Source organism: Trichomycterus rosablanca, chromosome 13 (genome assembly GCF_030014385.1).
Source record: "Trichomycterus rosablanca isolate fTriRos1 chromosome 13, fTriRos1.hap1, whole genome shotgun sequence".
NCBI lineage: Eukaryota > Metazoa > Chordata > Actinopteri > Siluriformes > Trichomycteridae > Trichomycterus > Trichomycterus rosablanca.
In genome coordinates, this window is record NC_086000.1 from 14,763,919 (window position 1) to 14,776,035 (window position 12,117).

At 40.6% G+C, this 12,117-nt stretch overlaps 1 protein-coding gene across 1 annotated transcript in view; it reads right to left on the bottom strand.

The window, feature by feature from the left end:
- Window positions 1-224: 224 nt before the first annotated feature.
- The window catches only part of tecpr2 (tectonin beta-propeller repeat containing 2), a 68,803-nt gene continuing 56,910 nt past the window's right edge, over window positions 225-12,117 (bottom strand). The window contains exons 17-20 of the mRNA XM_063007030.1: window positions 11,550-11,698; window positions 6,927-7,068; window positions 2,518-2,667; window positions 225-1,292 (exon numbers count right to left, since the gene is read on the bottom strand). Coding sequence (XP_062863100.1) covers window positions 1,141-1,292; window positions 2,518-2,667; window positions 6,927-7,068; window positions 11,550-11,698 — 593 coding nt within the window. The 3' untranslated portion in view covers window positions 225-1,140. The remainder of the gene's footprint in view (window positions 1,293-2,517; window positions 2,668-6,926; window positions 7,069-11,549; window positions 11,699-12,117) is intronic.

A 12,117-nucleotide genomic window follows, 5' to 3' on the forward strand; every position in this document is an offset into this window, starting at 1 on the left:
CGGCTCGCCGAGCACTCGCCTGAAGATAGTTATCTAGCTTGCTAGATATCTGGATATGAGTTGGCCAACTGGCAATGTGCACGGTGTCGAACAGCCAATGAGAACGCAAGATACGGGGTGAGGGGAAACGCAGGGGAGTGTAAAAAGGTGGGACAGGGACACACACTCAAGTTTTACAGTATTTCTGACCTTATCGTTCTCTACAAAACATAACATCAACGATGCATTGCAAAAAATATTTATTAACCTCCAACTCACTGTAGAACAATCCAAGCTGTTCGCGTTGCCAAATCCACTCAGGTTAATTTATTTTTTCTCCTTGATTTTACGCTGCACATCAGTGCACAAACTTTGATCGCTCGCTACTTGTTAACGCGAATGTTTGGACATGGTATCAGTAAACCCCTCGTCACCTCTTGCGTGTGTTTTCGTGACAAAACGTAGTTTGGGAGACCAGAGAAGCTCGCCTGTGATTCCAGTTGGTGATAGATGGTGTAGTGTGAAACCCCCTATCACCGATCAGTCGTGTAGTGTAAAAGCCACACCGACTTGAAAGACTCCCGATTACAAGAGATCTAGTCGTGTAGTGTGAACTGTACAGCGACCTGATGACTTGGAAAGTCGAGTAGTGTGAACTTTAGCTAGCTTAATAAAATTTGGGCTTTTCTGAACGCATGAAGAAACGATTTAAAAAGTCAGTTCAGTGAACACAGGGCCGTAATTAAACAGTGATACTCCTAATAACCATAGATTTAGGGTGTTACAGATACTAACCTAGCTCACAGTAAACTAATCTGTGTTACATTCCACTCCTGACCAAGTGCACTGGTGCAGACCAGAATTTTTTCCTTACAAAATTAAAAAAAATCCTAGATTAATGTACCAAGAAGCTTCACATTAAAAATCAAATACAATTTGGTTGAACCAGTTAATAAAACAAATATGCATGTTACAAGGTGCATTGAGACAGTTAAAACATGTACACCCTGCTGAGACTGTTCTACAAAACCCAACCTTTAAAGGTCCTGTACACTTAATCCCTTTCACCTCTGTACACACAATATAAAACAAAAAGTGTAAAGTGCTCAGCAACTAATAAACAGAACCATTTATACAAGAAGCAGTGTTTCAGCTAACGGTTTAGATCACCTCCCATTCCTCCTCCAGTTCCTCCCCACTCGCAGAGCCTGTGTTTGTGGGATTTTTACCAGCGCTGTGCAGTAGGGTCTTAGTGAGGCGCTGAGTGAGAGCACCAGCTGGGGTAACGGCCCAGAGCTCATCTGTCGGAGTCACTGCAACAAAGAAGCTTTATGCTGAAATGTTTCTGACAGTGCAGGGTAAATATCTCAGTCCAGCAGTAACAGTAACAGCAGTAACAATACAACAGATAGGCAGTATTACAGTCTGTAATTGTATACCCATAAATTTCATCTGAATGTTAGGTGTAGCTTATAAAATAACCAATATATGTATAAACCAGAAATGTGTATCTAAAAAGTGCTCACTTATTGCATATGTTAAATATATCTACAATTAGGTAGAGTTACAAAGCTTAATGGTTAATTAAGATGCTACAGGCTTCATATGGGGGGTGAGGTTTAGTACAATCCATCCTTTTTCTAAGTTGGCCCGTTTTGAATACTGAATAAGACCTATGGTCTTTTTGTTTGTATATTATTAATAAAATAAATTATTTAACGTTATGCTACCTTCATATACAAAGTACAATTATAACTTGTTAATTAAATTTTTTACTGAATTCATACACTTTTTTGTAAATACAAAATTTTAACTACATTTTCTGTTGTTTTACCCTGAGGTGGTTCTGATGGAAACCTGTTTACCCACCCGAGGTTGAATCCTGCAAGTCGAGACTGCAGTGCCAACAATGCTGCTCCTACTAGATATAACGGACACCTGGCATGTTTGCACCAAAAATGTCCAGAACTCACTACGGGCTTTATCACAGACTGGACTGAATAATGAAGAATTCCAATTGTTTACATTATTATTATTTTTGTGCTAGTTATAACTTTTAGTTTAATTAAATTTTTTGTTTGTATGTTTTGTGTAAATCCTATTTAATCAAATTATCCTCCAGGTCTGGTTCCTCTCAAGGTTTCTTCCTGTATTTTAAGCAAATTTTTCCTTGCCACTGTCGCCCTTGGCTTGCTCAACAGGGATTTTTGGTCTGTTGGTCCTGGACTCTGTAAAGTTGCTTTAAGAGGATGTCTATGGTAAAAAGCGCTAAATAAATAAATTTGACTTGACTTTTGGCTATCAATCTGAAAATTGTCAGTTCAAATCCAGCCTCTGCTATGCAGCCACTGTTGGGCCCTTGAGCATGACTTCAGGGGTGCTGTACAGTACAGTACATACAACTACAGGCATTCTTCTTCTGAATTCATACACTTTTTTTGTAAATACATGTTATTGCAACACAGTAGTTGTAATCATGGTCTCAGTGACTGAATAATATCTTCTAAACTGTTTGTTTTCAACCATCAAAAATCTTACCTGCCAGCCAGTTTGCTAGGCCTGGTACCTTCTTCCAGTAATCTCCAGCTGGGTTCTTTTCTGAAATGCCGTATCGTCGAGCCACCTCGCCATTGGCACAGCGCACCCATGCGGTTCTAGAGCTCAGCACTAGTTGACTGACCTGGAGGCCTGCAGCAAAGAGAGACTTTGTTACACTTTTATGAGATTAAACTGGGACCAACCAATGGCAATACAGCTAATGTCTCAGTGCTACGTATTCATGCATAGTTAATAATTAGAAGTGTCAAAATACACAATATACCTGTGTCAATGCATTATCAGGGCATCACACAAGTATTTAATTACTGATATAGAAAAAGGTATTCCCAAAAACTGTGCAGGTGTAACACTTGGACCCATTTAAATATGCTACATGGTTTACAGACTTGAGCACAGCTTTTTAAGAGTGAGAGAAAATCTACAGTGTCTATCTATCCATCCATCCATCCATCCATCCATCCAGCCAGCCATCCATATGTTATATTGTTCTTAGAATTCAGAAACTATTCTAGCCAACAACCCAACAATCCAGGTTTGAACCAATCATTGAGGCATTGAGGCATCCCCTACAATAGGGACAAACCTTCTCAGCTTGAACAGTACAGAAAACACACTTTTAGGAGCTCTAAACAAATAGAAACATAAAAGGTAAGAGGATTTAGCTACTTGTCTTGCTATTTAATATACTTTTTGTGCATATATTCACTTCAGCATGATTGAATATTTAGCTATTTCTAAAGCAAAACAGAGCTATGTAAAAAAAAAAAAAGGAAAATAAGGATTCAGTCAGTAAGATACATATATTCTGAGGCAAACGTCTCCATTCATTCTAAAATACACCGATCAGCCATAACATTAAAACCACCTCCTTGTTTCTACACTCACTGTCCATTTTATCAGCTCCACTTACCATATAGAAGCACTTTGTAGTTCTACAATTACTGACTGTAGTCCATCTGTTTCTCTACATACAGTGGGGCCAAAAAGTATTTAGTCAGCCACTGATTGTGCAAGTTCTCCTACTTAGAAAGATGAGAGAGGTCTGTAATTTTCATCATAGGTACACTTCAACTATGAGAGACAAAATGAGAAAAGAAATCCAGGAAATCACATTGCAGGATTTTTAAAGAATTTATTTGTAAATTATGGTGGAAAATAAGTATTTGGTCACCCACAAACAAGCAAGATTTCTGGCTCTCACAGACCTGTAACTTCTTCATTAAGAAGCTCTTCTGTCCTCCACTCGTTACCTGTATTAATGGCACCTGTTTGACCTCGTTATCTGTATAAAAGACACCTGTCCACAGCCTCAAACAGTCAGACTCCAAACTCAACCATGGCTAAGACCAAAGAGCTGTCGAAGGACACCAGGAAGAAAATTGTAGACCTGCACCAGGCTGGGAAGAGTGAATCTACAATAGGCAAGCAGGTTGGTGTGAATAAAATCAACTGTGGGAGCAATTGTAAGAAAATGGAAGACATACAAGACCATTGATAATCTCCCTCAATCTGGGACCCCACACAAGATCTCATCCCGTGGGGACAAAATGATCATGTGAACGGTGAGCAAAAAATCCCAGAACTACACGGAGGGACCTGATGAATGACCTGCAGAGAGCTGGGACCAAAGTAACAAAGACTCTACGCCGAGAGGGACTCAAATCCTGCAGTGCCAGGCGTGTCCCCCTGCTTAAGCCAGTACGTGTCCAGGCCCGTCTGAAGTTTGCCAGAGAGCATATGGATGATCCAGAAGAGGATTGGGAGAATATCATGTGGTCAGATGAAACCAAAATGGAACTTTTTGGTAAAAACTCAACTCGTCGTGTTTGGAGTTGCATCCCAAGAACACCATACCTACTGTGAAGCATGGGGGTGGAAACATCATGCTTTGGGGCTGTTTTTCTGCAAAGGGGACAGGACGACTGATCCGTGTTAAGGGAAGAATGAACGGGGCCATGTATCGTGAGATTTTAAGCCAAAACCTCCTTCCATCAGTGAGAGCATTGAAGATGGAACGTGGCTGGGTCTTCCAGCATGACAATGATCCCAAACACACCGCTCGGGCAACGAAGGAGTGGCTCCGTAAAAAGCATTTCAAGGTCCTGGAGTGGCCTAGCCAGTCTCCAGACCTCAACCCCATAGAAAATTTGTGGAGGGAGTTGAAAGTCCGTGTTGCCCAGCGACAGCCCCAAAACATCACTGCTCTAGAGGAGATCTGCATGGAGGAATAGGCCAAAATACCAGCTACAGTGTGTGCAAACCTGGTGAAGACTTACAGGAAACGTTTGACCTCTGTTATTGCCAACAAAGTTTATGTTACAAAGTATTGAGTTGGACTTTTGTTATTGACCAAATACTTATTTTCCACCATAATTTACAAATAAATTCTTTAAAAATCCTACAATGTGATTTCCTGGATTTTTTTTCTCATTTTGTCTCTCATAGTTGAAGTGTACCTATGACGAAAATTACAGACCTCTCTCATCTTTCTAAGTAAGAGAACTTGCACAATCAGTGGCTGACTAAATACTTTTTGGCCCCACTGTATCTTTTTTAGCCTGCTTTCACCCTGTTCTTCAATGGTCAGGACTCTCCCGGGACGACTACAGAGCAGGTATTATTTGGGTGGTGGATCATTCTCAGCACTGCAGTGACACTGACATGGTGGTGGTGTGTTAGTGTGTGTTGTGCTGGTATGAGTGAATCAGACACAGCAGTACTGCTGGAGTTTTTAAACACCTCACTGTCACTGCTGGACTGAGAATAGTCCACCTACCAAAATTATGCAGTCAACAGCGCTCCGTGGGTCCTGTGACCACTGATGAAGGTCTACAAGATGACCAACTCAAACAGCAGCAATAGATGAGCGATCGTCTCTGACTTTACATCTACATGGTGGCCCAACTAGGTAGGAGTGTCAGAGTGAACAGTGAGTGGACACGGTATTTAAAAACTCCATCAGCGCTGTTGTGTCTGAAAGCTGCTGGACTACCTCAAACAGAAACAGAAACAATAGTTACACTGAACAATAAGCCATGAACTGCACTGTAATCCTCTTAGCTCCAACACGGCACACATGATAGTACAAAATGTACAAAAGTACAATGTACAAATAATAAATAATACTACAGAATTGGAAGAATAATTTAGCTTGCCATGTTCGGAGAAAGAAGAGGATATTAAAATAGCAAGTTCATCAGAGGGTGGATTTTTAAAGAAAAGTGCCACATTTTGTGTAGGCAGTCATTAAATAACACATTAACACATAAATAACACATTGTTAGGGCAAGCTGTAGCCTAGTGGTTAAGGTACTGAACTAGTAATCAGAAGGTCACTGGATCAAGCCTCACAGCTGCCAGGTTGCTGCTGTTGGTCCCTTGAGCAAGGCCCTTAAGCCTCAATTGCTCAAACTGTATACTGTAACTGTAATGTAAGTCGCTTTGGATTAAGGCGTCTGCTAAATGCCGAAAATGTAAATGAATGGTAGAATAAATGGAAGCTACAATACACAGAACAGCCTACCTTAGTAGTTGAATTTAAACCTAAAACATAAAGCAACAGTGCGGGGCTTCATGTTTGAAAATACTCGTATGTGTTCTGTGTCCACAGAATTGGTTGGGAGTTTTCCAAACTCAGTTACCTGAGTCGTGTTTTTAGCTGCTTTAGACTACGACATATTGACATAGTGACTGATTGGTAACTGAATTGCCGTAGGACTGCTAGTGTAACAGACTTTTCTGTGGTGTAGTGTGCTGAAAATGTTTGATGTATGTGTTTATGTATTGAGTGCATTTAGTCTCATTGGGGATTCCATAATCAATGGAAAAGTGTGCTTCTCTACACACGTGATCATCTCTCTGTAATCTGTGTTGCGCCTTGTATTACGCTGCTGATAGTTTGTGTGTGTACAGATTATTTCTTTCTTTACAAACTCAGCAAACACTAAAGATGCTCGGTTATATTAGAACCGCCTCATAGTGCAAATTATGAGTGAACGTAGTAGTAAACGTGTGGCACTTTTTGAATGGAAAAACGTTAAACCACAAAACACAAACCTCATAAAAGGCTCATTTTACGGTCTGTGACATGATTTTCATGGCCCTGAATTAGGTAGGGCTTTAATAATAACCTTTAAGAATTAAAGCATTACATTTTTTTTTTTTTAACTATCAATTCAATGCTATCAACAGCTTTGTAACAAATGCTAATGTTATTCATATCTTTATAATGTTATTTGTGCCTATAAAAACATTCTTTTTTTATATATAAAAGGACAACTTTAAAGCCCATTGTGTTTGTACATTTAAAATGGACAGATACACTGAAGGTAAATTAGATAACAAAAGCAAAACAAAGTCCTATTATAAAATGCATATAGAGGGTATACCAGGAATGTGCTCCCAGGCCGTCCCCACTGGCATCTCCTCGGTAATGCCAGTGCGCACGTGCACGTTGCCCCTGTTGTCCAAAGCCCACAGCATGTGGTCGTTAGGGCTGGTCTGAACACGCACCAAGTGTACACCAACAGGCTGCTCAAAAGAACAAAACACAAAGAGACAACGTGTGACGATTAAAAATGTAAATTTCTAATGCTCTTATTTATTTCATGGATTAAAAAGAAACATTTGGTTCTAACAGGGTTTCAGTAGATTTGTATTCTTGGACTGTTGTCTACATAAACTAGAGTAAGGTCGTGTTTACTATGGAAGCACTTCTGTAAGTCGCTCTGGATAAGAGCGTCTGCTAAATGTAAATGCTTTAATCTTACTATTATTTTCTTTTTATTCACTAGTCGGATTGACACACAAGGAAACTGAAACGCTGGAACGGATTCACCCTCTGTTGTGTGAACTACATGTATTACTTATTCCTCAGGAACACACAATTTAAGGAACGCCACTTTATGCCAAGAAGTCAGAGTTTAACTTCGCTACGACTGCTTTTGTGCTTCAGTGTGTTGGAAGCAGAAATGGCAACCCAAACCACATAACACTGTTCAAAATAGAAATAAAATTAATTACTTAACAGTAATTTTCTTTTAATTGAATACAAATGGTTTTCCTTACAATTCACATAATCATTTATTCATTCATTTTCTTATCTGCTTATCCAATTAGGGTCACGGGGGGGGGTCGCTTGTGGAGGCTATCCCAGCTTTTCAATGGCCGCAAGGCACACAGTAACACCCTGGGCGGGACGCCAGTCCATCGCAGGGCAGATACACATACACACACACACACACACACCCATTCATTTATAGGGCAATTCAGTGTCTCCAATTAACCTGACTGCATGCACCTGGAAACCGGAGCACCTGGAGGAAACCCACGCAGACACACAGGGAGAACATGCAAACTAAGCACAGAAAGGACCCGGACCGCCCCGCCTGGGGATCGAACCTCAGGACCTCCTAGCTGTGAGGTGACAGTGCTACCCACTAACCCACCGTGCCGCCCATTCACATAATCAGCAAAACAATTTATATGAGTCTTGTATGTGAATTTTAGAAACTGTCAGTATTCAGTCTAGTAAACAATGGCTACAAATGTATTAACTGAAATGAGCTACTGATGAATAGATCAATTCTACCTGGTCAAAGTTGTTTGAGCCTGTGCTTCAAAAGAAAAGATAAGACTCAGTGAAATCTGACCTTTGGTACAAAAAAATTGACATGTCCACTTTCACAAATGTGCTTTTCATTAGTACCATATACTAAAAAAGTTGGAAATGTATGTATAGTTCAAACATTTAGCTTTCCAGGCTGAATATATGATTTGTAATAAAAAAAAACAACACTTTATTAAATTACAACCCCAAATCAGAAAAAGTTGGGACAGTATGACAAGTGCAAATACAATAAAAATGCAGTGTTCCTTACATTTACTTTGTCTTTTATTTAATTGCAGACAGAATGAACCTGAGATATTTCATGTTTTGTCTGCTCTACTTCATTTCATTTCATTTAAGGCTAGTAATGATGTAATCCCAAACAGGTGATGTCAACAGGCAATTGTCACCCAGGAAAGGCTGAGTCTTTGAAGAGCAAAGATGATCAGAGGATCTCCAGTTTGTCAACAAATGTGTGAGAAAATGATTAAAATGTTTAAAAACAATGTACCTCAGAGAAAGATTGGAAGGGATTTGCATGTTTCTCCCTCTACAGTGCATAATATCATTAAACCATTCAAGAAATCAGGAGGAATTTAATTGTGTAAACACCAAGGGTGCAAGCTTAAGCTGAACACCCGTGATCTTCGAACCCTCAGACGGCACTGCATCAAGAACCGCCACTCAACAATAGCTGATATGACCACATGGATGAGGGATTACTTTGGCAAACCTTTGTCAAGCACTACAATACAGAGTTACATGCACAAATGCCACTTAAAACTTTACTGTGCAAAAAAGAAGCCTTATGTTAACCATGTCCAGAAGCGGCGTCGACTTCTCTGGGATCGGAGGCATTTCAGATATTTCTTGGAAAAAATGGACGCCATGTGCTCCGGACCAAAGACGAAAAGGACCATCCAGACTGTTATCAGCAACAAGTCCAAAAGCCAGGGTCTGTCATGGTGTGGGGCTGTGTCAGTGCCCTCGGCAAAGGTCATTTACACTTCTGTGATGGCAGCATTAATGCAGAAAAGTACACTGAGATCTTAGAGCAACATGTGCTGCCTTCAAGACCAGGGACGTTCATGCATTTTTCAACAAGACAATGCAAAACCACATGCTGCACTCATTACAAAGGCATGGCTGCAGATGAAGAGAGTACGAGTACTGGACTGGCCTGCCTGCACTCCTGACCTGTCCCCAATAGAGAATGTGTGGACGACCCCGTACTGTTGCACATCTTAAGACGTGTTTGCAGGAAGAATGGGACAAAATAAAAGCTGAAACACTAAATCACTTGGTCTCCTTGGTGCCAAACCTCTTTTAAGTGTGGTGAAAAGGAATGGCAACATTACAAAGTGGTAAATGCTTCACTGTCCCAACTTTTTTTGGAATGTGTTGCAGGCCTGAAATGCAGGAATGGATGTTTATTAATAAATGAAATGAAGTTGATCAGATAAAACATGAAATATCTCAGGTTCATCCTGTCTGACGTCAAATAAAAGTCAAAGTAAATGTAAGAAACTCTGTGTTTTTTTTTTTTATTATTTGCTTTTTCTTGCTGTCCTAACTTGTTCTGATTTGGGGTTGTAGCTAACTTGCGTTATTAGCATAACGGCCTATAGAAAAATATGTAGGGAGTTCCCCCAATGGGCCAACTATTTAAGTCTGGGCCAGCGGGGCTCCCCGTAAGACAGGAAAAGGTTACATGTTAATGAGGTTTAACTTCATTTCCTGGTATTTGGATGATCTTATTTTATGTGTAATTACTTAATCCTTTGTCTAAAAGTGCAACATTATTTTGTTTTTTAAATTTCACAGGTGACAATTAACTTTGATCTATCACGTGCATTTTCGTGCACATATTTTTTATAAATCAGCAAGAAACAACCTAATGCAGTAAAGGCATTTCTTCCACATTGTTCATGTTAATATTAGCTGTTTTGCTCATTATAACACCATGATTAAGTTTAAGAGTAGTTTGTTAGGTTATTTATAGCTCAGTGGGGCACTCGGATGGTGCAGGGGTAAATTCTGCTAGCACACTGCTAAATGCAGGGTTTGAAACCCCAGTGGTGCTGTCTACATCCAGACATGATTAACATTGTGTGGTGTGGTAAGCTGAGGCCCTGGGATAAATTGGGTGTCCTGTCTGGGGTGCAATTCTACACTGCACCCCGTGATTACAAAGATGCCAGACCCACCACGACTAAAACATAAAAATGAATGAATGTTAAAAATCTCAGTGTCAATTGCTGTAATTGTAATACACCGATCAGCCATAACATTAAAACCACCTCCTTGTTTCTACACTCACTGTCCATTTTATCAGCTCCACTTACCATGTAGAAGCACTTTGTAGGTCTACAATTACTGACTGTAGTCCATCTTTTTCTCTGCATGCTTTGTTAGCCCCCTTTCATGCTGTTCTTCAATGGTCAGGACCCCCACAGAGCAGGTATTATTTGGGTGGTGGGTCATTCTCAGCACTGCAGTGACACTGACATGGTGGTGGTGTGTTAGTGTGTGTTGTGCTGGTATAAGTGGATAAGACACAGCAGCACTGCTGGAGTTTTTAAACACCTCAGTGTCACTGCTGGACTGAGAATAGTCCACCAACCAAAAATATCCAGCCAACAATGCCCTGTGGGCAGCGTCCTGTGACCACTGATGAAGGTCTAGAAGATGACCAACTCAAACAGCAGCAATAGATGAGAGGTCGTCTCTGACTTTGCATCTACAAGGTGGACCAACTAGGTAGGAGTGTCTAATAGAGTGGACAGTGAGTGGACACGGTATTTAAAAACTCCAGCAGCGCTGCTGTGTCTGATTCACTCATACCAGCACAACACACACTAACACACCACCACCATGTCAGTGTCACTGCAGTGCTGAGAATCATCCACCACCTAAATAATACCTGCTCTGTGGGGGTCCTGACCATTGAAGAACATGGTAAAACCAGGCTAAAAAGTATGTAGAGAAACAGATGTACTACAGTCAGTAATTGTACTACAAAATGCTTCTATATGGTAAGTGGAGCTGATAAAATGGACAGTGAGTGTAGAAAGAAAGAAAGATATCCTTTATTTGTCATATATACATATACAGATGTACAGTACAATGAAATTCTTTCTTCGCATATCCCAGCTGGTGTTGGAAGCTGGGGTCAGAGCGCAGGGTCAGCCAACTTACGGCGCCCCTGGAGCAGACAGGGTTAAGGGCCTTGCTCAAGGACCCAACAGTGGCTACATAGCAGAGCCTGGATTTGAACCGCCAATCTTCCGGTTGATAGCCCAAAGCCCTACCCACTAGGCTACCACAGGCCCAGAAACAAGGAGGTGGTTTTAATGTTATGCCTGATCAGTGTATCTGGTTTGTATTTATACTTAATGTTTACCTGCTCGGGAGAGTCGATACAGATCCAGGCTGGGAGCATCATGCTGGGGTTTAGAGGTTGTGTTCCCACTCGAAAATAGACTATACCACTGGCGTCACATGCCCACACGTTCTGACTACCACAGGAAAAGCTCAGAAGCCTCACACGCCCTGTAAAGAAAAAAAATTATACAAGCACCATATTAAACACTAGGTCATCACCAACATATTGTGAAATTATAATCTATAAATAATTCTAAATATCGACTTGGTGAATACGAATATACAGTATGAAATGTAACCTAAAGTGTTTACTCCAACAAAAACTCAGACAGATTGTGTATTCAGAATTATGCCATTTTAATGCCTTGCTGTTTTAGCAGCTATTCTGAATGAACTCTTGCTCTGTGAAATTTGACATTTCAACCTGAACTGGTCATTAAACCATCTAACAGAGGAAGGGCAGAAAATAAACAGATTGGTCTAATGTGCTAGCACACCATTGCAGAGTGTTTCAACTTAATGCAGAGTGTTTGAACACCATGTCTGAGGAAGGAAAGGTTGGAATGAGGACTTCTCTCACTGCTGCT